This window comes from Corvus cornix, chromosome 2 (assembly GCF_000738735.6).
Source record: "Corvus cornix cornix isolate S_Up_H32 chromosome 2, ASM73873v5, whole genome shotgun sequence".
NCBI lineage: Eukaryota > Metazoa > Chordata > Aves > Passeriformes > Corvidae > Corvus > Corvus cornix.
Genome location: NC_046333.1, coordinates 22,279,739 through 22,306,983, shown reverse-complemented (window position 1 = coordinate 22,306,983; position 27,245 = coordinate 22,279,739). Strand labels below are relative to the sequence as shown.

The window sequence follows — 27,245 nt, the reverse complement described above, 5'->3', positions numbered from 1 at the left end:
AAACACCCAGTGGTTCCTGACAGGAACTGGCACCAGTGAGGACAGACAAAGGTCCTGATAAAGGAACTTTGGATAAACCAACAAGTTATAGTACTGATAACTTGTCTAAAGCTGCTGAGCTAATTGCTGCTGAGCTGTGGCATGCTGTTCTTGGTTTAGATACTCTCACAGATTGTGATTTCAGTCAAGAGAAAAGTAGAAAGGTGAGATTTACCTTGGAGTCCTTAAATAAGCTAGTTGAATTCTCTACCTCAGTTCCCTGTCTTTAGAAATTACATTAGTAATGACACTAACTTCTCCCAGGGAGTGAAGTCCAAGCAATATTCCCCCTATGCTTAAAAAAACCCCTTGATTATTACTAGGACTCTCTGGGGAGCCAGATGATGAAAAGTAAACAGCAAGCACCATGCCCGCATCAGATGTAAAACGCACAAAAAAAGAAAAAAATTAACCCTTCTACGACTTGAATGCAATGCAGAGGAGATCTCATTGTTTATATTTGGTAATAGGATAAACATACACGAACTCAGTTAAAGAAAAACGGAAAACGTTGAAAAATATTTTTGAGACCACAAGCCTCTTTTTTCAAATCAAGAACTAAAAAGAAGTACATATAGTTAGAAATTAGTTTCAGAACAATTGAGAATATTTGCCACTACTTGGTGTCATTCATTTTGGTTTTCCATTTTTTTTCCTTATTAGTCTTAACAAACCAAATAGGTTTTTTCATTACCCTGCCCACCCAATCCCAGGAGCAAACTTACGCTGAGTTTTGTTTCCAGCATGCATTTTAACTTGTTTTCTATTTCCTGAATATAAAACACAGCATAACAACCTTTTTTCTTCCTTGAAAAATGTTAGAGAACAGATGCCTGTTGTTCATTTTAATTCAGCTCAAGAAAGACATCTCTATTATCAGTTCTGCTTACATAAACATACTCTAAGGTTTATTATCAACTGTGGAAGGTATCTTTTCAGCTTTATACCGGCTAAGTTAGTACTTTAATGCCTTAGAAAGCCTCGAGCAGCCTAGAGAGGTAGCACGGGTGATCTAGCACTTTAGTAGCTCTAAAATCAGTACCTGTATCAGCTGCAAAGCAAATACCATCAGCAGAAGCAAAGAGGGAGAAATATAGCTCCCTGCTAGCTCAATTTCCTGCAGTTAGAAGCTTTCAAATGAGACAGACAACAAGAGGCATTCACAGGAAGATAGCTGAGCCAAAAGAGGGCGGGGCCTCCCTCGAGGATCTCTTTTATTAGGAGAAGGGGAAAAGGGAGGACTGGGGGCAGACCCGGGGTGACCGGCCAATCAGACACTGCTAAAGAGTTTGAGTTACATTTGGTTTTGCCCGCGCTTGGAACAAAGGAGCTCAGAGCACATGGCAGGAGCAAGTGTCTTTGGGAGGGGGAGGGGAAGTTCAGAACAGCCAGCAACAATCAACCTCATACACATGATTCCCTGCAAAATGCCAATTGAGAAAAGGTTGTTTTGTAAGACTAAGATCCTTGAATTTGATTGATTTCCTCTCATTGCTCCTACAAAGAGGTTTAATGTTTCTTAACTTTATTTAGAACCTGTCACTGTAGGGTTAACCACAAGAACAGTGAAATCTACTGTCACAGATAAGCAACAGTGTTCACCCTTCCGCCCTGCTGAAGGTAGACAGTGCACTAGGGTGTGACTCTGAAGTGTAACATCAGAACAAAGAGAGAGATAGTCTCTCATTTATAAAACTCATGCTGGTGTAATCAGCTCCTACCACAACAAAAGAAGGTGGCCCCACCCTGATGCACTGGCTTTACACAGAATGCCCTGTGTTTCCTGAGCTGTATATGTTTTTGTTGTTTATTCTTTGTCCCCAGATGCTGGCCTGGGACTAGCAGAACTTTGCATGTAATGTCCTTTGATTTCAGTGCAACTAAAAGACTGGTCTGGCTCTAGGTGTTATTCTGCACTAAGCTGATTTGCAAATGCAATGACTTTTGTCTGTCAAGTAAGAATAGGGAGGAGAAAAGGGTAATGAAATATTACTGTGAGAATCTGGGCCTGTAGAAAACCAGTAGACCTGGTAAAAATCTAACAAGAACACTACAATAAAAACAGTAAATATTTTTTAATTGCATATAAAAATGTATAAAAATATCACCCAAGCAAGAAGAAAAGCCAAATGCTCACTCTGTCATTCTACTGCTAGATTTTATCTCTAGAAAACCCCAATGGCCATAAGTAATTTATTCTGATAGGTGCACTCCTACAACCACCAGCAAAGACAACAGAATTATGTATATTGCTCCTGCCACTGGATAGCATCTAAACTCAGGGTGTTATAAGTACCCAACAGCGAATACATATGTGCTTGGAAGAGACCAAAATAATACAAAATGCCAGGAGTGTGCTATGAAGCTAGTGAGTGTGTGCTGTCTTGCACTTAAGTATAAGGGTAAATAAATTCGCTAAAACTGAGTTTCAGGTCTTCAGCCAGCTTGCTTGGAAGTAGTTCTGTTTTATTCTATCTGATGGTCAAGTCCGCAGAGCAGGGTGAGCTGATGCCTCAAAGACAGGCCTGTGTCCTGGTCCTGCTTGGGTGCAGACCAGAATCCTCTGTGCTTACCAGGGATCAAAAGAGCTATTTCAGCAACAGGAAAGCAGTCTCAGCAAGCGGAAATGCACAGAGAACATTTAATTTTAACAGAAATTAATGGCATGGGCAGTGGTCACCTGTGCTGTTTCCATGCTGATCTTGCTTTTACACAGTAGTCAGACATGAAAAGGGATATCTGGGATCACAAAACTTGTCTACTCATGGGAGCAGGAGAAGCCCCATGTTAGGATGCTCAACTGACACTAAACTGAGACTGAGAAGACCTACTCATGTTGTGGGTAACATAAATGGGAAAACCCTCCCTCCACTTCAGAGGGAGATGAATTATGAAAAGTGAAAGCACAAAGTTTTTTCCTCCTTTCTATCTGGCCAGCATTGATGCCGGGTCCCTGGAGTAATTTGCATGTAGTCAGTGCTAGAGGGCTCTTTCCTCAGACAGCATGTTCCTGCTTTTGAGTGATGATGTTCAGACACCATGCCAGTAAAGCTCTGAGATCAGCACTGGTTCAACACATGAAAGCAAAGTATAATTCATTTTTAATTATTAAGTGAGGTGATGGATTTAAAAAGTTTAAAAGAAAAGGACTTGATTCTGCTCTCATTTTTTAGTATAAATGGCCAACCTGTAGTATAAATCATCAAAGGATGAGGAATTTCATTATTTTAAAACGAAATGTGAGGAAAAAGGAGAAAATAAATATTTAAGACCATCTCACAAGCTCCTGGAAATATACTATTTTATTCTAATTAAAGGAAAATAAGTACTATACTTGTCAGTTTCCATCTTTCCTAATTTGAATGGGTGATTGTGCTTTTCAAGTAAAAGACAGATTTGGGAGCCATTGCAGAAATTGCAAGGACTAACAGCAAAGTCAGGTAACATTTACCTTTAGCTAGGTGAGCTTATGGACCTTCTGATTACAAAGCAGCATAGCACTATCAGCTATCTAATTTGAAATATATTTGCTTCCAGACTGAGCTTGTAGGACTTTGTAAGTATACATGGAAACATTTTCATACTCAAAGGATAGTTTGCAAAAACACCATCATATACCATTCTTCTCTAGCATAACCAACTACATTTTGGAAATTTTCTGTCCAACCACAGAATTTATGCTTGAAAAAAGAAACACCTAGAAAAATGAATTTGCTTCCTTAATTCATCCATCAGGAACCAGGTCCCCAAATGTCAGATTCATTCAGATGCTAAACATTCTACTGTATAAAGAGGAGTGGATGGATACCAGGATTAGGGTTAGGGTTAGGGTTAGGGTTAGGATTTGGTTTTGGGTTAGGGTTAGGGCTACGGTTGGGTCAGTGTTACAGTTAGTGTTAGGGTTAAGGTCAGGATCAGGGTTAGGGTTGAGCTATACAAAAGGCTGCAGTTTTAGATGAGCTTCCATCTACTTAGATTGATTCATCTGAATTTTTTAAATTGTATCTAAAACCTCACAATTTTTTTTTGTTTACTCCCTATTTTATTTCCAGGTAAAAATAAAATTTTGGCTTCCCTCATCAGTGCTTTTTCTCAAACATAGAATATACTTATGACATCCCTAATCTGTTATTCTTTGAGCCATTTCAATAATTAACAGGATACAAAGAAACACTAAGATACTGATGAGACACTTTTGTAGGTGTCCCACGAGATGCCCCATCCCTTGAGCACTCAAGACCATTTTGGATGAGGGTCTGAGCAACCTGACTTAGTTGGAGATGTCCCTGCACATTGCAGGGGGTGTTGGAATAGACGGCTTTTATATATCCTCTGTGTCCCTTTCAACCCAAACTATTCTAATACTATGATTCTCTGAAAACATGTTGACACTTTTTTTCTTTAGTGTCTTCACGAATCCAAGCACTATGTCACCAGGAGTCCAAGATCTGCTAGTTCCCTGAACACCAGTCCCAGATAAAGAATAAAACACTGATAGGGATACTTACAATGGCATCCTCTCTATTTTAAGAAGGGAAAGTGCCTGGAAGACACGTGGTGCTCTTTCAACTAGGCAGAGCTTTCTGAGAGCACCAGTAGTCTCTGGGCAGAAGTGGAAGAGTGTAATATTTATCACATAGCTTCCTAGCCTGGGCTGCCCTCTGCAAACAGCACTCTGGCACCAGAAGACTCCTTTGGGCCTACAGATAGGTGCTTCCATGTAATTCTGTAAATTTTCAACATAAGGCAAATGGTGTGGACCCAATATTTGCAGAATTTCAGGCTTATTCATTGCTTGTGTAGTCCTACTGAGGATGGAAAAGAAAGGCATGTGAAAACATAATTTCTATACACCTGGGGAAAGTTAGGTAAAGATGTCAAAACAGAAACCCTTTCTCACACGATAAACACAGCCCATTAGCTGATGAACACCTAATCCTTTTCCAGTTTTTGATTGATTCTTTTTGTGGAATAAAATAAGAGAAAGCAGCTATGTATTTTTTTATCATTACTTTTTATTTTTTTTTTTACACATTTGCACAGTGGCTGATCTCTAGTTTAACTGGGAGCTGTCTAAACATACCATACTTTGGCTCATGATGCACCAGCACAAGGCTGCAGAGTATTTCAGGAAGGTGAGGAGGCAAAGTAAGGAGGTAACCCCACAATAGATGCTTTCACCTGGCCCAGCCTCTTTTTTGATTTCTAGATTTCACTTTCACTTTATATATTTTCCCAGATAATAGATTCCACTTCTTTTTTAAAAAGACAACCAAAAAAATCTAAAAAATGCTAATAATCCACTGTAGCTTACACAAATAATTTAAAGGGAGGAGACTGTTAGGTCTATCTCTGACTGACTGTGTATTAAAAAGCATTTTGCCGTACACCTGTGTGATCAGTAACTTTGCCTATAGCATCTCTTCTAGAATGGCAGTTCTGATTTGCAGCCCCCAAGAGGCATCAAATCTACCACTTCCTTTATTAGCTCCTCCCAATAGTGAATAACCCTAATAATTGAGGAAAAACATTTTCCATCCTGGTTTCACACCTTTGTGCCAGTGCATGATAAACCAGGACTGACCAGATATGAATTGAGCAGTTTGGAAAGAATGACAAAGAACAAAAGAAAGAACAAAAGGAAAGAAAGAAAGAAAGAAAGAAAGAAAGAAAGAAAGAAAGAAAGAAAGAAAGAAAGAAAGAAAGAAAGAAAGAAAGAAAGAAAGAAAGAAAATATCATAAACAGGTGAAGAAAAATGTATAGTTTTCTTAAAAAATGTTATTTTTCTAGTGTGCATAAACTAAGGCATCTTTAGTCACTGTAAAAGGTAAGAGTAACTTTAAAAATATTGACTAAATCACTGTGCACCTCTGACCAAACACTGTTAGAGTATATTTTCCCTGACTGCAGGAAGAAGTCTAACTAAGCACAGACTGTCACCACAGTGGTACTTAGCTCAGCATTATAGTTATTTTGTCAGTGTGCCTTCAAAGAACCTGCTCAGGGCTGGAATTCATATCCTACTACTCTTATTGGGGCTGAATGCTGATGGAGGAGGGGAAAGAGGAGTCAAAAAATGCTAAGCAGTGACACAGCCTGTCACAACATGGAATGTGCTCAGTGCTGATGGTGGAGCTACTGTCCTCCCAGCACTTCACTTTCCTCAGAAATTTACATCAGAGCTACTATTGAACCACAAACTCACAAATGGGAACACTATGTCCCCTATATTTAATTTAAATGAGCTGGTCCAGTGAAGCCAATTGAGAGTTCTGAAAACTTCAAGAATTATTTTTGTACTTCTTCCTAAAAACACGTGATTGAATTGACATCTTTTCACTTCATGAACATAATCTAAATCTCTGGCTTTGAACGAATTCAAACTGGAGGACAAAAACAACCCTTAAAATATCTCTAGCCTCAATAATGAAAATTCCAGATACTAAACACTCTTAATTAAGAATGTGTTCACTTTTAAAATGGATTTAGTCTGAGTTTACTGTTGTAATTTTTGGTAGTGCCACAGGATGCTCCTCCCTATATAGGCAGAGTTTAAGTAGGAATGGAGACCCAAAATCAGTTGTAAAGTTGTGTGCTTTTGAACATGAAAAGGAAATACTAAAGATTTACCTTCCTAAGCCAATATTTTGCATGTTCTCTACATAGAAAAGATCCATGACAGGAGTATGATTCTTTAAAACATATGAGTAACACAGCAAGACCTCATCCTGAACAGCAAGCTGTTCAGCAAAAATAGTTGTATGTATATGCACATATCTTGACTTCCACATAAACAGGCAAAATTGCTTACAATTAGCTGGATTCCTATTAAGATCCCAAGACAGAAACACATATGTGCTTGATGTTCCTCATACATTCTTATTTTGGTTTTTTCTGTCCATACTTATCCAATATGCTTTTCCTTTTCTTTGGCCTGCCCATTTAGTCAGTGATGAAAGATCAAACTGAGATGAAAGTTAGAATTGATCCATGTGATTCCCTGATGCCCCTCTTCTCCTAAATATTCAGGTCAGACAAACAGCTTTTACTAGTGGCCCATGAAAAAATGTGGGAAACAGATAATTTTCTGCAGTATCAGGTTAAGCAGGCACATCACGCAATACATTAATCCATGTTCTCAGAGCCTGACAACAAAATTTGCCCCAAGATAATATTGCTTTCATTGGTTATTCCTTTCCTAACTGCAAAAAAAAAAGAACAAAATCAAGGGTTGAGTGAGTCTGACTGCTGTTTCGAAAGAAAAACATTTTTCTGTCATTGTGTTATCTGTGAAAGATATCAAATCCTAAGAAATAGTCAAATGGCTCTACAATTTCACCATGCTTATTAATAAAATCTTCTACAGCAGGGGTAAAACTGATACCAAAATCTGTCTATTAGTAATTGGAAAATGCTTGCAGTGAAAAGAAAGAAGAAAAGTGAATTATGATCAAAGAATTTTTGGTTTTGGTTTTTTTTTTCTTTTATATCCTTTTCCATCATCCTAGCGTAGGTTTCACAAGCTGAGGCATACCAAAGGGCAAAACCAGCTTTTGAAGAATACTTTCTTCTATTAGCTTGACCTGTCCAGAAAAATGGAACCATTTGCATCATGAAATCACAATTTGACCTTTTAACAAAAAAACTTTCCAAAACACCAACAATAAAAAAACATACGTACATGGACAACAAACACAATTAACCAAAAACATAAGGCCCCCACCCTTGAACCCAGAGTGGTTAGCTGTGAAGTAGCCAGTGAGAGGAGGAGTGTTTCAGAAGCTGTTTAATGCCTTTCCCAGAAACTGGTCTTTGCAGGAGTAGGACAACAGGAATGAAGAAGGTCAGATAAAATGATGAAAGAGATTTGCAGTCCTTTTTAAGTATCTTTTTACTCTTCTGTATCTGGAAAAAAAAAAAAAAGAAATAGAAAAGTGTCAAATGCTGCCTTTCTCCTCTTTGCCCAAGGGGTAGGTAATCTGGGAAAGTAAAATAAGGGTATCAGTTTAGAGTGCCTCATTTTCTGCAAGCAGTGAAGCTTTGCTTAACTGTTGAAAGGGTGCAAGATGAGGCATGCCAAGGCAATACCTCTTACAGGCTCAACTGGAAATATCCTTCTGTCCTAAACAAATTGAAATCTATTATAATCAGACTAATCCAGCTGGAATTCAAACTTAGGCATCAAGAAGATTACATAACGGAGTCCTGCATTCTTAGATCAAGAGATTTTAATAGGTTTCTTTGCTGTAGGGCTCTCTGATCATCCTTGATCAACAGCTTTTCCAACACCTTTTTGGTTATGAAGGCAAGAATGTTGTATATGTGGTTTGAAACGAAGAAAAGAAAATGCTCCAAACAGAAAAGAACACTACATTTTAAAAGCTCTTTTCTTCAAATGAGCTTTCAGTGAAAAACACAACCTTAAGAATGGAGAGGAGCCAAAGATACAACAAAATATGTGCATTTTACAATCTGCTTGACTCCTCTGTCAATATTTATAATCCCTTGGCCTCATAATTAGGCTATGTTTGACTAACATTACCCTGAATGTACAAACATAACTGTTTTCTATGTAGTTATATACTACAAGTGCATCTTCACAATAAACAGATGTCCTTGAGAAAGAAGTATAGACAAGAAAACTTTTTTGTTATTTCTAGTGACAATGGACAGCTTCTAATGAAAGAGGACAGTCTATCCAATTTGACTCATAACCATCTCTAGAAATCCTCTGGAAAAGCTTCAAACAGGAACATGAATATTTTACTCTTTATTGGCTGTTCTAACCAGTTACCTGAGTACACCTGGCACCCTGTTTAGTTACTGTTATTCTAACACTGCTTATATCAGCAGAGTTTGAAAGCACATTTGAAAGAGTCTCTCAACAAAGGAGATTCAGCCCAAGGAGAGATTAATTTACCTGTAGGGCTGGGCATGCCTTGGAAGACATTATTGCATCAAAACATCTTTTGGTCCCTTTCAGGAAACCAATTTCTTTTGCATTCAGTAACATATTGCCTTTTCTTTTTCTTTCTTTCTTTTTTTTTTTTTTTAATGGTACTTGGGCAAAAGAGAAAAAGTACTGCCAAAACAAAGATCTTTGCTGCTGGATTGCATTGTCTGTGATGAATGTGTACAGTGGCTGCACAGATCTACTAGTGAGTTGGTATCTTCTACCATACAGATAGCAGGGGAACCTTTCCTTTCAGGATAGTCCCCTGTGAATTGCTACCACAAAATCTTGTTCACTGATGCAATTCTAAGACACTGTTTTAAAGAATTAGGCTTTCAGTATTTTATTGGATTTATTTAGACTGAGTAGTCACATTTCCAGCATAATCTACAATAGGCAATCCTAACAGCCGTAACAACAGTACTACATTTCCTTGATGTTTCCCAACTAAAACATTCAGCCTGATTTACTGTCATATCCTGTGACATGTATCATTAGCCACATTTTAAAGAGAAAAGACTGACCCAGAAGGAAGGGTAATCATTTGGGGCAGGTGGACTAAATGACATATTTGAGCAGTAAGTATTTCTGAACTTCTTAAAGGTTTTGCTGAATCACACCAGGGATCTGAAACAGAGCTCAGAGTACCACCTAAGACATGCTTCCCTTCCTATGCCATCCACACTCACAAGAACTTTAACCCTTCCCATCCCTGCTAATGAAGCAAGGGAAAATGCAAAGTTTTCTCTGAACTTCTCTGGAAGTTCCCTGTGGAGAACTGAGTCAACCCAGAAAGTCTGTGGATGTTCCAATCCTGGCAGTGTTCAAAGCCAGATTGGCTAAGACCTTGAGCAACCTGGTCTAGTGGTAGGTGTCCCTGTCCATGGCAGGGGAGGTTAGGACTAGATGATTTTGAAGTCCATTCCAATCCCTTAACTTTCTATGATTCTGTGATAGCTTTTTACTTTTGTTAGCTACATCATCAGCTCCAGTAAGAACATACCAGCATAGAGTTTGCTTTGAATTGTTTGTCTGCTTGGAGGAGCAGATGTTCTGGTTTCCTAGCCAAATTTCCCATTGGATATAATAGAATTTCCCTACAACTACCCTAGCTTTGGATATGATTCAGCATCTTTCTCATCTAAATACAATAGTTCTAGTGCAAATACTAGCATTTATCAACAGAGGTAATTGAAAGAGGAAAAAGAATGAATATGCAGTGCTCTGAACACCTAAGACTTTAAGTAGTCCACTTAGCGTATACTGAATGTCATTTTCTGAAATAGCCTTGCCTGAATACCCATCTCAGTCCTTCAGCATCTCTGATGAACTTACATTGTTTGTCAAGGTTGAGTACTGGCCTTCACTTTGATCACTAATATAAATGCCAGTGACTTCTACAACTTTTCATGCGATACCAGCACCCACTGTGAGTCCATTTCTGCTATCAGTTTCTAGATTATACCAAGGGATTTTTAACTTTTGCCTGCTGGACTATGAAGCTATGTATCTATACAGACTGACATACTGAAATGGAAATACACTGCGGTTCATCTTTTTCTTCACATAGAATTACTAAGTGTATGAGTATACCCACACAGCAAGGAAGCTGACTGTCAGTTTTGCACAGTAATTAATCTCTTTTAATGATGTTTTGGAGTCCAAAGTCTTAGAAGAGCTATCAATTTTAACAGTTGGCATTTATTATGCCTGTCTAATGCAAACTTTCGAAATCTCCTCCAGATCAAACTTTCAAAATCTGCTCTCTCAACACAGTTGGAGGACACCCAGAAGCATTTAGACTGAGGTGAGAGTTTAGACTAACTCAGAAACATCTGTTCTGTATTTACACATGCTCCTCACCAAGCATAAATCACAGGCATGACGCTGGTTGCACCAACTGGAAGTGGAGAGCTGACCTCTCCCAGCACTGCTTCTGATGGCAGCCAGCTCTACTGCTCCAGATAAATGCCTGCCCTTTACCTCCATCCCTTCCTCTCCAGCTGCCAAAAACACAGTGCTGCTCAGAGAGGGCTTAGGACACTGCTGAAGGTTAGGAATTTTCTTTTTTTTTTTTTTTTTTCTTTCTCTCCGGGAGTTTTTCTCCCATTTTTTGCCTAAGAGATGGGAATGATGGGTACTTAAGAGACAAAAGATATGGCCCGGATGGGGAGGAGGGGGGAAGGGATGCAGCTTGCTGCAGTCTTGCTGCAGCTGGGGGAGTGAGCTTCGTGGCTGGAGGTGTGAGAAATAAGTTAGTAAAATTGGCTTTTGCTGAATATTATATGAATTGATGTTGAATATTGTAATGTTGATTTTGGAAAATGTTAAGATAATGGTACATGTTGAAAACTGGTTGTTCCAGCAGTATGGTTGTGAGGTTGGTTTTTGCAGGGATGTATGATTTGTGTGTTCTGATGTTAGCCCTGCAAGTTTGCATGGGACGGGCTGTTGCTAGCCAAACTTCGAAGACATAACCATAAAAGGAGTGGGATTCCATCCAGTGAGGACCCGATAACCACAGTGACTGAACGGCGCCTGGGTGAGTGACATGGGGTGAGACTATGCAAAACTGTAAATAAATATGGATAAGGTTGATGCAATCACAGGGGTATAAAAGGCAAGACCACCATTTTGTGATCGAGCCTCTGGCACCTGGCCATGCTCCCAGCGCTGTCCCTTTTGCTTTTCTCATTTTTATAGTTCTCAATGAAATTCTCAATAACTCATTTCCACTTGGGATCTGAGTCGTTTATAACAGGAGGGAAGCTCTGCACTCTTGGGAAGCACACAGATACTGTGACCCTTGGCTGGGGGGTCAGGGGCTGGGCTGAGCCCTCTCTCTCTCTCTCTGGGGGATCAGAGGGCCAAGGGCTATGGTTTTGGTGCGGGACTGCTGCTGCATGAAGGATATGCTGCCACTGCAGAGTTTTGTCCTTCACTACTTCTCCTTACCGTGGGTGAGCCTCTGCTAGCAAGAGTGGTTGTTGAACTGGGACCTTTTCAACAGTGGAGCACACTGGGAGGGACCCTCACCATCGGCTTGGGTGCTTCAGGGGAAGCTCAGGGCCCCTCCCCCCTCCCTGTCTCTGGAGGGACCACTTCCCAGCTGCTTGTGGGAGCCTGGCTGCCAGGGACATCCCCAGGACATCACAGGGGAGATGTGAGAGTCAGGGGAAAACCCGAAACAACCCCCTCCCTCCACCTTCTCTCTCTTCCCAGGGCCGCCCAGCCCCCGCTGTTTTCTGCCGCTGCTTCAGTGGTTTTGCTACACTTTAACTCGACACTCTGCATCGACCTGGATCCTCACTGCTCCTGCCATGGCTTCCTGGTCTTTGCTACACTTTGTTTGCCACCTGGGGTGTACTGGTCTCTGCTGTTCCAGCCTGCTGCTCCGAGATTCCTGCTACAGTCCAGATCGCCCCTCAAGAGGCACTCATGGCTGCTCCCCATAAGCTCTGCACGGGGAGCCCCTTTTCCCTCCCTCTCGCCACCCGAGCCGCCATTACCCGTGTGGAGAGGTGGCTGAGCTCGCGCCACAGCGCCCCCTGCAGCCGCGGGGGAATCACCGCACCTGCCCTGCCCGGCCGGGAGCCACCAGCGCCCCTGCCGGCTGTGGCCGTGACTGCAGCAAAGGGGAAAGGGCCTGACAGCCGAGAGAAGGCTGGTACTGGGTTTCTGGTTTCGTTTGTTGTTGCTGCCATTGTTGTTGTTTGTTTATCTTGTTACATATATATATATATGTTAGTAAAGAACTGTTATTCATTTTTCTATATCTTTGCCTGAAAACACCGTAATCTTAAAGTTATAATAATTTGGAGGGAAGGGGGTCATATTTTCCATCTCAGGAAGATTCCCTCCTTCCTTGGCAGACACTTGTCTTTTAAACCAAGACAGACACCTCCCAATGGCACCTAGTACCAGGCCAGGCTATCAGGACAAGACCAAGCCCTATGGTTTTCAAATTGCATTTAAAAGAAAAACCTCTTTTCTCTCCTAAAAAAATAGATGCTGAATGTGGACTGCGGGACAGTGTGATGTGGATTAAGGACTCTGTGGGCAGGGGTTTTGGGGTTTTTTTCGCAAACTATTTAGCCTGCTTGAATCCTGGTGAATGAAAGTGTTAGTCAGGTTCTTGCATGGTCCTTGTTTTCTCTGCTCAAATTTCTGAAGCATTATAACCATACTTAATTCTAAAGGAAGCACAAGATAGCAGCACTATGCAATCCATGCAGCACAACATCCATGACTATACTACTGAAAATACAGGGTGAAAAATGAGAAGTTATCTCATTTTTATTAAAATCAGATTCTCTTGTCACATTGCAATAAACATGTGTGTAACACAGACCATCAGCTTTACATGCTAACATAGCAGATAGCAAAAGGGTTGCACTTGAAGGAAAGTTCAATACACAAACTTCACGTGCTATGACTCTTTAGCCTAGAAACAGAGTTCCAGGGAGAGTCTAATAAAAAGTAAATTAAATTATTAATGGCACCAAGAATGTGAAAGGGAACAATTACTCACTGTTTCTCACAATTCAAGAAGGGAATTAACAAACAAACTTATCAAACAGTAAATTTGAGAAGAATAAAAATATGTGATCTATCACATAATGCCTAAGTAAATTTTTAATTGTGTTGCCTCAGTGCCCTGTACACAAAAGTATCAGGGCTCTAAAGATAATTAGACAAAATAATGGAAGAAAAATCCATCAGAGTGTATCTAAGTCAGAGATTTGACCTCTACCTTGGCCCTCTGGAACGCAGAAAACTGTAGTGGGGTACACCCATTGCTCTGATTTTGGTTTTTGTTCATTAAGATCTCTGTTGTGAAATGTTGTCACACAGGTGATGGAGAACTAAAGGGACTTTTAGTCTAACCCAGTAAGGTTGTTCAAGTGTTCATAGCAAAGCTGACATGGTGTTTGAAAGTAGCTTCTACCTTTACTAATTAAAAGCATAGGTTTTTCAAAATGAGATTCTTTATTGCAAGCTCTGCTCTTCCCCAGAACCCAGCTCCCTCCAAGCGCTGTGAAATGACAAAAGAAATTGCTAATTCTTGCATGGCCTTTGATATCATAAAACAATTACTACTGATGCAGTGCACAATGAGGTGAAATAGTAGTCTCAGTAATTGCATCTCACGTAATCTATAATCCAGTCTTTCCCACTACAAATGACAGAGGTATTTGCAGTTGCTGAGACAGATCACCAAATCTGCCACTTTTAATTCCTTTTTAACTCCTTTGTGGACTCACTCAGCATCTTACAGGATGTAAAGGAGTGATGTTTTAATTTTGTAAGCTTTTTTTCCCAAAACCTGGGTATTTCTTGTCTTCGTAAGTGCTAAAGTGGGCTCAGTCATAATCTGTAGCTTTTCCACCCGGAAAGCACCATTGAAGCTATTCCTAGTGCTCAAAATAAAATGAAGATGTTGAAAATCTAAGTACTCAGTTCTCAGCACTGGATGATCCTGTCTCCTACTTTTTGAAAGCGTTTTCAAACTAACATAACTCTGCATAGTTATGGTATTTTCTTTCTTCCATTGCACCAGAGATGTATGAGGCCTAAGAAGCAAAGTTCAGAAGATCAGTGAAATAAAGAAGAAATATGCATCATAAGTTAATTCATCTCTGTCATCAGTATGTCTAATGGATGAGAAATTTTAGAGTGATTCTTTGTTTCAAAGAAAACAAAATGCTATTTGAAGGTGCTTACATTCTCCTTAAAGTAAGAGAAACCAAGAATAAATGCTCTTGAGAAAAAGTTTTGAATACTTGTTTAGTAAGTGAATTTAAATAACATGACTCCAGTTTAGCACATGACCCAAGTGCATAACATTAATTTTGCTATTAGGAGAAATAGCATTAGCATAGAAGGTATCCTGGTTTTGGCGCTTTGGCACATAATTGTGCCTAAACCACTCATGATGCCAAACAATTTCTAGTCCTTTTCACACTGACGTTGAGTTTTATGTTTGCTTGACAGCTTGCATTCCACTTGCCTAGGATAACATCAGTGATGAAAGAGATTAGTTTTGGTTTAATATATGTTATTTGCCTACCAGCATATTATGGAAATATATAAAAGCAGATAAAAATATAATGAATACACTGGCAAAGGTTTGATTACACTAAGTAATGACTGAGTTTCCTGAATAAAGCATGTGTGAAAGATACTTACTATGTAAAGCCACCTAGAAGATTAGGTGCAAAAGTTTATTCTGTATTTGATAATCAAACATAATTCAAATCTCTGCATATATTTGGGGTAAAAGCTAGATCATTGTTTTCATAAAAAGATGTTCCATTGTGGATGGAAAGGAAAACCCCAGTCCTTTTCAAGGAGCAAGGGGATGAGCTGTGTGCTGGGTTGACCCTCGCTAGACACCCCGTGCTACTCTTATCACTCCTAAGCTGGACATAGGGAGAGAATATATAAGGAAAGGATCATGTTTTGAGGTAAGGGCAGGGAGAGATCATTCACCAATTACTGTCACAGGTAAAACATATTTGACGTGGGAAAACTACTTTAATCTATTAATGAAATCAGAGTAGGCTAATGTGAAGTAAAACCAAAACTTAAAACACCTTTCTCACGCCCCTCTCTCCTTTCTGGGCTTAACTCTATTCCTGATTCTCAGCCTATTCCTCCACAGGACATGGGAGGACAGAGAATGGGAATTACAGTCAGTTCCTCACACATTGCCTCTGCTGCTCCTTCCTCCTCATGGGGAGGACTTCTCATACACTGCTGATGGGCTTGGCTTTGGTGAGTGGATCCCTTTTGGAGCTGGCTGGGAGTGCCTCTGTCAGACATGAGGGAAGCTTCTAGCAGGTTCTGAGAGAAGCCACCCTTCCAGCCTTTCCCACTACCAAAACCTTACCATGCAAATCAAATACAATCTTCCACAGAAAGAAGGATAATCAAAGCCAACAAAGTTTTTAGCCAAATAAGTGAATTAGAATTTTGTAATAAGCACTGGGCTTCTTTGGCTGAGTGACTAAAACAAAAAATTAGGATAATGCTTAGCTCTGAGTCAGACACAAGGACTTGGTGTCTTTCTCGCATGGCAAAATGTCTGTTGGAGATTAGGGTTTTTTGGGGGGAGTGGGGTGGATAGAGAGAAAAAAGATCAACCCAGGCTTTTCATCTAAATAAAACAAAACTTTATGTTTACCATTTACTTAATGCTGGATAAAAATGTGAAACACTGTTTCAAAGCAAAAATTCTCATTTGGATTTTTTCAATATCTCTTCAGTTTTTGACAACCACTTGTATTGAATTAAACTCCTAAACATTTTAGCCTGACTCAAAAAAACACTTTTCAACTAGTAACACTTGTTGATTTTCTTCTATATTAGTTATTTCTTGCAAGTACCAGGTTTTAAAGTTAAGAAAAGGAAAGAAGTGGTTTAGAAGGAGAGAAAAAAATGAATTGCCTAGTGATGGATCAATTAATGATTAGAAGTAATAAAGATTACATTTTTCGATCATGAATATCTGGCTACCCGTGTGTTGCTTTGTCTTTTGGGTTGGGATGCTACACCTTATAAGAGTCCTATCTGGTTCCTGTAGCTGGTATGCTCAAATTGGAACCTAGTTGTTCTGTGGGGAAGGAATAAGATACAATCTAAATGTCACCAATGCATTTGAGGAGCCACTTCATATTCTTCCTTCTTCTCATGAGAATACATGATCTTGTTTCTCTTCCAGGACTGAGTGTTGCATCAAGAAAAAGAACACTGATTGTCACTGTATCAAACATAATTCTTGCAACTGGGAGCAAGGAGGACTCTCCTCTTGCTGAAGTGGAAAATTTCTATACATCACCACACAGGCAGATTTTCCTAAATGGGATAAGGACTATAATAGAAGCAAGGTCACAGCTGTAGTCCCTGACTGGAGCAATAAATTAGTTGATGGTGCAAAATCAAGGAAGAATTTCTGCAATGCACTGTGTAAGTCACATTCCTTCATGTCTCTAGGACCATGAATGTTATCCCTGAGGAGCAATGCAACCATATGCCATCTCTGAGCAGAACTATATGTAATGGACCAGAGATAACATGGAAAAATGTTCCTCATAAAGGTAACTACTCAAAAAACATTAGTTAAGTTGCCTTCAGTGATGATTTTTTTTGTACCATGCACCCGAATATTCCAAATATTCACTTAAATCAAGACAAATGGAATTCCCAATTTTTCAGCTTGTCACATATATCTGTGACTTCATGTAAAGGAGAATCAAAAAACAATCTAGCATCCTAAAGACCATGTATCTAGGCTCCTATGGCCTGAACAATAAAAAGCAGGCTAAAAAGGAGACACATGAAAGTCTCAAAGGAAAACCAGGTGCTTTCTGTAAGATTTACAAACACACACAAAACTGACAAGTTGCAAAATCATCTGCATAATTATAAAAGGTACCTTTCTACATATTCCCTATATTCTCACCAAGCATGCATACCATGGTGATGTACCATTTGCCCTGTCTAGATACTAACAATGTATTTTGCACTTAGCTTCAAAGATCATATCACATCATGTTCATCTGCTATTAAAACTGAATAAAACCTTCTTCATAATGCATTCTTCTATGCAAATTCCAGCTTGCCTCAGGTGCCAGTTGCTAAATTAGGCAAAATCATTTTTTCAAAAGAGCACAAAAAAGGATTTTTAAAAGCACAGAAGCCATTCCAGCCCCCAGTTATCCTATACTGCAGTACTATGGAACAATTGTTCAGCAGAGATAAATTACAGTGAAATATGTCTTTCCGGCAGGCAAAATGCCTTCATGTTTCAATCAAGTTTTCCCAGAAGCTAGCGAATCTTTCTGATTTGTAACTTGAGGCAATAGCCGTTAATGTAATTCAAGTAACAGGCCGTAAAAAAGAAGTGACAAAACGAAGGAAACTGTCTTTAGTAAGTAGTCTTAGACTACTGTCATTCCAATTTGCCTGTGCTGCTGGATTATGACACATACTATCAAGAGCACTACCAAGCAGCAAGGAGAAATACAATGTGTTTGCCTTACAAACTGAAATGGACTTTTTGCATCTCATAATAATGGAGAGATCAGTTTATCTTTCTAAACAGAATTAGAAATGGCACCATTATTTATATGATCTGAAATTTGCCTTTTTACTTCTCTCTAGGAGACAGAGACAAATGCTCTTCATTTACACGCTTAAGTAACCTGTTTTAAAACAACATCAGAATTATGCATATTAAATAAGCAGGATTTCATCAGAAGTCTACTTAGTGTTCATTGCTATGCAGTGGTCTTGGCTAGATTGACACATATAAAAATTGTATCTTGCAGAAGGCTGCAAAGACAGGCAATTCTTAAATGGTTGAGAAGTTTTGACAAATGAAGCTGGGAAGAATCTTGTTAATTCAACTCTCTCTGGATAATTGTGGAGCCCTCATCATGGTGTCTTCTCACCACCATGTTCCTATACCAAAGGCATTGTCAGATAACAACATTCTGTGCCAGCTACTCTGCCACTTGATTTTTGGGACAAATGGGACAGAAAGAAATGAAGGCTTTAACTTAATAATCAGGGAATTTTTCACTTTCTGATCAAGAAATCATTATCAAGAAAAATTAAGACTGAAAGGCAGCTCTACATGTTGGCATGGGCAATGTACAGAACTCAAAGGAAAAGCTTTTAACTACTGATAAGCAACATTATATCTTAACAAAATCAAAATAAAGAAAGCTAAAACCTCAATCTCTGGTAAGCCTGAAATATAGTCCGTATATTTAAAAGGCTACATATAGTATTATATTACATTATATTATAGTGACTATATTCTATTCTATTGTGTTGCACTGCATAGAAGAATGTAGTACTGAAACAATGACCCGTCAAAAAACAGGTTTTGATTTGACCATGAGGTGGCAGCACTGCTCATGACATAGCCAGAGCACATTAGGCTTTCGCTGTATGTACTATGTGTTGAAGAAGCAAATATCTTGTGTATTTCTGTGCTAAAACATGCATGTTTCCACTAGAGGAATATGTTCCTAGGACAAACACACAAAAAAGGAACCTTTTATTTGTCTACAATTGATAGCTAGAGAGTACATTTGATTGAATGAACTGTGCTTGGTCCCCAAAACAAGAAGTTACACTGAAGAACTTTGAATTAACATTGCAGAACCTTTTCCCAGTGAGGGAAAAAAAAAAAAAAAGAGGACGTGGTAGAAATAACCTGTGAATCATAGGATCATACATTCAGAATAGTTGGGTTGAAAAGGGACCTTTAAAGGTCATCTAGTCCAACTCCACAGCAATGAGCAACTAGATCAGATTGCTCAGAGCCCTGTTCAACCTGACTTTGAATGTTTCCAGCAATGAGGTTTCTACCACCTCAATGGACATAATGTTCCAGTGTTACACCACCATTAGTGTAAAAAATTTCTTCTGATATCAAGTCTGTAATGGGGAAGAATAATTTTCTCATTTGCTGTTAGTTTTATTAGAAAAAAAAATGTATTTCAAAAAAAGAAAGGTTGGAATGTAAAGAAAAATTATGTCCATGGGACTGCTTATAATTTTCCATTCAAAGAGTTGCTGAGCAATGATTTCACATGGGAAAATTCGGTTTTCCAAAATGGTTTAACAATGCTCTATCCCACAGGAAGCACTTGATGAACTACTTGTGCTGATGACATCTCTGACAGGACTGTATCTTTATTTGGGAAATGGCATCCCCATATTTATTTTCTGGAAAGCTGAGGAAAAGGGCAGTACTGAATAACAAGTGGTATCTCCCACAGGAAAAAAACCCCAATAATATGAAGATCAGATTAACATAAGAAGACTAGTCTATATTCAAGAGACTTGCACAGGATTTTAAAGCGGTTAAGTCTGAAATCCAAAGTATGACTGCAACTTACACAGCCATCCTCAAACTAGCTTTACTGCAGTTGGCTTTGGTATGGATAGACTTAGTCATACAAATCTCTGGCTAGATACGGAGTTCCTCACACTCTGAATGAGCTTGATCCTTGTTCCTGGAGGCATGCCCACTTAAGTATTATTTTGTACCTTCAAGGTAACTGACACAGAAACTACATTTCACACCTATGACTACAGGGTATACATGTAGTTTCAACATCTTTGTGTCAACATGACTAGCTATTCTATATCTCTCTAGTCACTAGGTTCCCCATGTAGTAGAAGGACAAACATATTAGAATTATTTTGGCATGTATGTATGTCTGTAAGAAGATACTACAATAGCTTCCTTTGTATATAATTACAAAAACAACTTGGATACATATCCTACAAAGATTTATGCAAAATATACTCTGCAGCTTTCTTTTCTGAGTGCAGGATGCCTGCACAGTAGGACAGACTGTTGTCAGTTGGGTTCAGGACTTCAGCTGATGCAGAAGGGTACTGGTGAGAAAGCTGAAGCTCTTAAGTTAAACATACATAAATGGGCCTGTTTAACACAAATATTCCCCAGCTGCACACTGAACAGAGGTTGTAAAACCCAAGAACAGAGGTTGTAAAACCCAAGTACCCTTGACCCTGAAAAAAGTCCAGGCTGAGTTTCACCCACCAGCAAATTACATGTGGTGAGCACATTATAGCCATAATCTCAATCTTTCTAATTGTTAAATCTTTTTTCCAGCATGTGACATGTGAAAGACCATGCACTGGCACAAGAGAAAGCATATGTTTGAGTAAACATTTCAGTAGTCTGCAAACAGCTGTGTATTATCCATGGATAATGTTCCTTTCTCCACACCCCTCACGTGGCTGGTAAGGAGATTTGCTCTGGCGTGGGTAATGGACAGAACAGGTTGTGCAGTATTTGGCAAAGCAGAAGCTCCGTTCTAGCATTTTTCTTTCTAAGGTACATAATTCACAATATTTTTTCTGATTTTTATCAATTAGACCATTAACTATAATCTGCCTCCACACTGAATGAGAAATGGCCTACAAATTGTTTTTTCATGGTTAGAGTTGCTTATTCACTGTAATCAATTGGTCCCATGGTACTGGTCTTTTCCCTAAAGAGATGGACTTAGCTATCTCTTACAAGACAATAAATAACAAATACAAAACCACCAAAGATAAGTGACTTGCAAAGCACCAAATTCACATCCTCAATCTTCAATCTTCAAGTTAGTATGAAACATTCACTTCTTGGTCCTCCAGCCCAAATAAACAGGTGGCTCTAATCTTTCTAAGACCTTGAGAATGAAGGCCTTCAAATGTAACCTTTTCCTCAAAGTTAGAGACTCATGGGTCTACTCTCTTGGCTGAGCTGGTGCTCCTGAGTCATCCTAAAAAAGCCCCAGTGTTTCTGCATTCACCTGGTCCTGCAAGGACTGCAGCCTTCCGGCACAATGGTTGCTCAGCCAGCACCCACCAGAGTAGGGAGAGCAGTCATTCTGCCCATTAATCTTTCTGGAGTCTTGATAGTTACATATAGAACTGCACATACTCATGAAAATCTGAAAAGTCATATGTTATTTGAGTATTTATGCTTAGTTTCTGCATGACTGCAGTAAGAGCTATGATTGGTACTTGCTCAAGACTGTTTTCCTTACAGACATTTAACTGAACTATATAAGTAACATGACCTCTTAACAAAAGAACTGAAGTTTTCTAAACAGTTGTTACTAAGGGGCCTCTTAAGAAAAAGTACATAATAATTTGTCTGAAATTAATACATGCTTCTAGATCGAATTTTCTACATGTTTAGTTGAGGTATAATATTTTCTTCTTATTTACCACTTTGCTAGAGCAGTAGGAATTTAAATAATTTTGATGGTTTAGACCATCAAAACAAAGCACTGTATTGTTTATATTTAGGAATAGTTACATTTCAGTGAATTTCACTGATATATACAGAAAGAAAATGCTAGAAAATTTGGCCCCATTTATTTTGCTACCTAATAATTCAGCAATTGTCTTTGAGGCAACGTGGTTCAGATACTATCTCAGAGGCCTGTGGTACACAGGTGAGGAAGTGCAAAAGTGTAAACACACTGTAGAACTTAGACATGTTTTTCCAAACTGCTGAGGCTGCTAAAATGTCTGCGGACCTCTACACTAGGCTCAGACTCATTTGAAATTATTCCCAGGTGCCCTTGAAACCATCCTATGTCTTGGGATTGCTACAGTTAAAAAATGTTTCAGCAGCCTCCCATTTCAATTGCATCCTTAATAGGACCTCTTGTGAGAATTTTTCTTAGGTCTGTTTTTTTCATGTCCAGTGCAGCCTGTCCTTACAGACAGAAGAATACAGCCCAAAGAAAGTCAGAAGGATATCATCTCACAAATCTCCATTTCCTATTAAGCAACTCTAATAATCCAGGATTTTTCTTTCAGACACTGTACAAAAATTGATGGATAAGGCTTACCAGCAGAACTAAGTGGTACTAGGCATTATGTCAAAGGAATGATTTTCCCTCAGAATGCTTCAATGGCTTTTTTCAAATCTAATGACTGTTTCTGGTAAGTTTGTTTCTGGTAAGTCTGTTTCTGGTTACCACACAATTTTTTTTGGATTTAGAATAAACTGGAGATGTTTAGGAAACAATAGATTGCATATAAAAATGGGTGTCAAAAATGCAATAAAATGCTGTCCTTACCATCTGTTTTCTTTGATTCATCCCCCACACTAAATTTATCTTTTCTGTCCAATTTATTGTCTTCCTTTAATTCACCTAGAAATAAGCAATAAGAAGCAATAAGAAACACTATAAGCATTTTAATGCAGAGTGCATTTTAATGCTTGTAGCTCAGCGAAATTGCAACACCCAAAGGAGATGTTCCTTAGGAGGAGAGGTCTGAATTCAAAAGGAACTGAATTAACACATTTTCATAGAACAAAGCACCAGAAAAAATTCATCCAACTCCTACAGATAAGCAAGCTTTACAATCTACTTATACATTTCTTCTAATTATGAAAACCTTTTAAAGTTCGTATGCAAGCTCACAATTCCTCTGATTGTATGTAGGCCAGTAAAAACCTGATCATAAGCTTCATTTCAGAATCAGGAGTCTGAAACATTTATGCTTTCCAAAGAAATAAGATCCTGCAAGGCTTCATCATAAGTGTCTGTTTTAAAGAACCATCTTAGATACCCTGAACAGGCCTGTGTAATTTTGCCTTACTTTCTCTTACTAGATTCCTTTATCTACAGATTCATTTGTTTTGATATCAGGGAACAATCCTCCTAGCACTGATCATTGCCTTTAGAGTCTCTGTAGCAAACCAGAAAATCAAGGCCTTTGGCAGAGAAATGATTCATGCAGAATGAAAATAGCAACTTAAGATGGGGTGTATTTTATGAAGCCAGGAACGTCAACCAAGAGTCATTCTTTTTTTGGTCCTCTATTAGTCATACAGCAAAGCACATCAGACCTTACCAGACCATCCCTTCACTGAATGAGAATGCCAAATGCTAGATCAAATAAAAAATAACTTAAAGGGAAAGCTGTAGCAGAACAGAATTATTTCAGCTGCAGTGTCCAAACAGTATGAAAGGTCGTCTTCCTTTTGTGATGCACACCTCAACACAAAAAGCTGTAAAAGTCTCACTTCAGAATTTTGTAAATGTGAGGCTGTATTACAGTGATGCTTTTTCCATCTGTATTACTATTTTTGGTACTATAACTACTTCCCAGCCTTTGGATCAAGATTAAAGGTATTAAGTGTTAAAGAGGATGTGATCTGCCTTCAAAATACTCATGGGCAGTGGATATTTATTTTTGGAACAGCTTAAAAAAAGAAAAATTCTAGAGAAACAAGGTCTCCCTCTTCCACAATGTGCCTTAATCATTAGCATATTTATTGTTCTTGGATGGTAGTGGATCAATCTCTCTCTCCAATTAAGCTTCACCATAGTATAAAAGAGGAATGGTTTTCAAACCCAAAAATATTTAACAAGATAGAACCAAAGCGTGCTCTGTTCAGCTTTTATTCAAAACTTTTCATGTTTATCTTCCTAAACTCACTGTGTGGGTGAAAAAAAAAATGAATGCAAGATGATACAGGACTAGCAGCACCCTCCTCATCTGATCACACTGCCACTGAGTTGGGGTCTTTGTACAGAGAGGTTGTGACCAGATCCAACAGGGTTTAGGTGTCTGTTTGATGAAGGCGGTCTTAAAAAAAAAAGGGGAACTGAAACAAAAATGCACCTAGCAAAGCACAAAAGTCTTCTTGCATTTCCTCCACTTTCATACAGCTGATGGTAGTGATGAGCTACCAGTGCTTTTTTGACCATTGCATAAACAAGTTGCTTGACCCTAAGTGTGTGCAGGAAAAATGCCAAACATCTACACATGCACTATTTCAGAGTTCAATCTCTCAGAGAAAGCACAGGGCAGTGAATGACAGACACACTTTAAACTCACCTGATAACACAATTTCTGAACTTACAGGGAATATTATGAAAAGGGGACTTTTGAGTAATGTTGTATCTACCATGTCATACTGCCAGCAGCAGAGCAGAATAATGATCATGTTGATCTTTTTGAAAGGGATTACAGAGGCAGAGAAATAATAAGACAAATACATTAGATGAGATATTAACATGCATAAAGGAAGCTGTGGCGAATCCACAGATATGAATGTTTTCATCAGTCCCCAGAGACTCTGTAGTGATTGTACCTCATAAAGGCCTTATCCCATAAACAAAGGAGTAGAATTTCTTTTCCTGAGGAAGACACTAGTTTTCAAAAATTATAATTCCTTTCAAAGCACTTTTGACAACTGCAGCAGAGACACATTGCTGAAAAAGGTACAAGCAAAATCACTACAGTAGTATTAATCCCCATATTGTTAGAAGCATGCAACACAAAGGATTTTGGAAGAAAAGTCTGGTGCAGTCTAACTGGGATTTCATGTGCCCCTGACCTTTTTGTCTTCCTGAGGAGCCCATTCCATTCACACATGTAGCACTGTCTGAAGAAAAATCCCATACATTAGAGAGAATGACAGCTTTGATTCCCACAGTCCTTCCAATCTAAAAAACCCCTAAGAATGAAGGAATTACTGGGAAAGGCCAGCAACCCTGAGAATGATATCAGGAATTTTTTAAACACAATTTCTGCATCTCCTGCCATCTAAACTCACTGCTTGAACCTGGACTTTCAAAGCCTAAATGCTCATTCCGTCTTTTTCTAAGAGGAGGCTTCTAAGTGGTTTTTTTGCTACTTTTGGACTGCATGACACTAGCCAAGTTTGTGACAAGTCACATGTGACTGTACTGCCATTTTTTGATATTGGCTCCAGGGAGCAGGAAGTGTGCTGGGAAGGACAGTGAAATAGCCAAGAGACAAGTGATCTCTTCTATTGGGTTTAATAAGTGTTTTTAATGTTTAATGGAATTTTCAAACTTTTTTTCCACCTTTTTTTGGGTGCAGAATGGGATTCTTATTTTAACTCAGTTCTACAGCAAGTTAAAAACACTGGAATAAAATTTCTGTTAAAAAAACTCCTCAAAAAATAAAGGCTCATGACTGTCCTTGTAAAAAAATAAATGGAGTAAAGGAAGGATAGATGAAATAAATCCTAAAAAATTAGTTGAGAAAAATTCTCTGTTCCAAAACATATTTGGATCTGAGGCTCAAATCAAAGATGTCTTTAATTTGCTTTAAAATGAGTTTGTAAGCCAACTTTGGCTTTTCCTCTGTCGTTTACTCAAGCAATGAAGATGTTCATTGAAGCAGGAATATTTGTTTCAGCTTTCCATGCTGTGAATCATAAGAGGCTACTTCAGTTCCATGAGAAAAATAATTTTTCCTTTTTTTCCAAGCAGGTATGATGAACCCCATCTACAGAAGAACACTACTTGTAATTTAATTTAGTTTCTGATTCCCATATGTAGGTGACTATGCCTATGTTCAGGAAGAGATTCTGGGCCCAGGAATGCTTTTTCAGGACATCAGGTTCCCCCATCACTAAGGTGAGATACTGGTTTTAGGGCTGGATTTATGTTTCAGTGGAAGGAGAGAACTCACCATTCTGGACATACTGTTTCTCTCCTCCCACAATGTGATGAGGATCCATTTTCTTATCTGTCCTAGGTGCATTTTTCCCTTGATAGGCCTCGTGTTTGCTCATACCACTTTGCCAAGTGCCCTTTACAGGATTCTTACCAGAATCTGCACTTTCGCTTTCCCCAGGATTTGGATCTTTTTTCTTTTCTGTCTTTGCTTCTTTGACATCTTCACCTGGCTTCCCATCCTGTTTGTCTCTTTCCTTTTCATCTGTTCCCTGATAAGCATTTTCCTCTGCTTCTTTCTTAGCTTTATCTTCTGCATCCTCAGCAAAGACAGAAGCCAAACAAGGAAAGAAATCACAACTATCAGTCAATTTGACAAGAACAACTCACGTGTCTAAATCTACTTCAGCTTTTCACATGCAAACAAATTTTCTAAGATAAATGTAGAAACTGATTTGACAATGGAAAAAGAATGTAGGAGGACATTTAACAAAATATTCTGAAAATAACCCCCCTGGTTGTCCTAAATGTATATTATGCACATGTCCTATTTTTACCATAAAAAGTTCACCTTTGAAAAAGTAGTTCCTCATAATTCTTAAAAGGCAAAAAGAGATACTAGCTACTAAATGCTGTAGGGATGTCTCACAGATTTCACAGAACATTCTCAGTTGAAAAGGGACCCATAAAGTGCAACTTTTATATGAATGGGCCATACAGAGGTCAAGGCCATGCTCTAACCATCTGAGCTAATCTCAGGGTCTCATGGCATACAGAATGATTCCTCTCATTTGGGGATCTGAAAAAAAAGCTTTATTTTGCGCCTGTACCACAGGACAGAACTTTGCATCAGGAGAATCAGGCTTGCTACAACACCATTGGATGAGTGTCTCTTGCCAAAAGTAGTGTCAGAAGATACTATATCCAAATGGTGCTTTGTACATTAGAGTGTTTGTTTAGTCAGTTCTTTTGTTTGTAGCTCTTTAATGACGATCATTTAGGCAAAAAAAAATCAGTAATAAACTCACTTTTCTCATACAGTATAAGAAATTTTCTATAAATATCATAGGATAAAAACAGCTCACTGAGGCTTCTAGGGACAATGCCATTACCAAAGGGAATACAGTATTGTACAAATAATTTAATAATAATATTAGCTACAAAAATAGCAATAATAGGTTCCTTCCTTTCTGATCCCCAATTTCTATTTGCTGTCAACAAACAGTAAATGCTTCTGTATTCTCTTAATAATAATTGT

At 38.7% G+C, this 27,245-nt stretch overlaps 1 protein-coding gene across 7 annotated transcripts in view; it reads right to left on the bottom strand.

The window, feature by feature from the left end:
* Nucleotides 1-5,753: 5,753 nt before the first annotated feature.
* The window catches only part of PDE1C (phosphodiesterase 1C), a 342,008-nt gene continuing 320,516 nt past the window's right edge, over nt 5,754-27,245 (bottom strand). For 6 of the 7 annotated variants that reach the window (XM_039548747.1, XM_010398574.4, XM_039548745.1 and 3 more), the window contains 3 exons: nt 26,142-26,300; nt 22,625-22,699; nt 5,754-7,945 (listed from right to left, as the gene is read on the bottom strand). In XM_039548747.1, coding sequence (XP_039404681.1) covers nt 7,932-7,945; nt 22,625-22,699; nt 26,142-26,300 — 248 coding nt within the window. In that variant the 3' untranslated portion in view covers nt 5,754-7,931. The remainder of the gene's footprint in view (nt 7,946-22,624; nt 22,700-26,141; nt 26,301-27,245) is intronic. The other variant, XM_039548746.1, reaches the window with a different exon arrangement.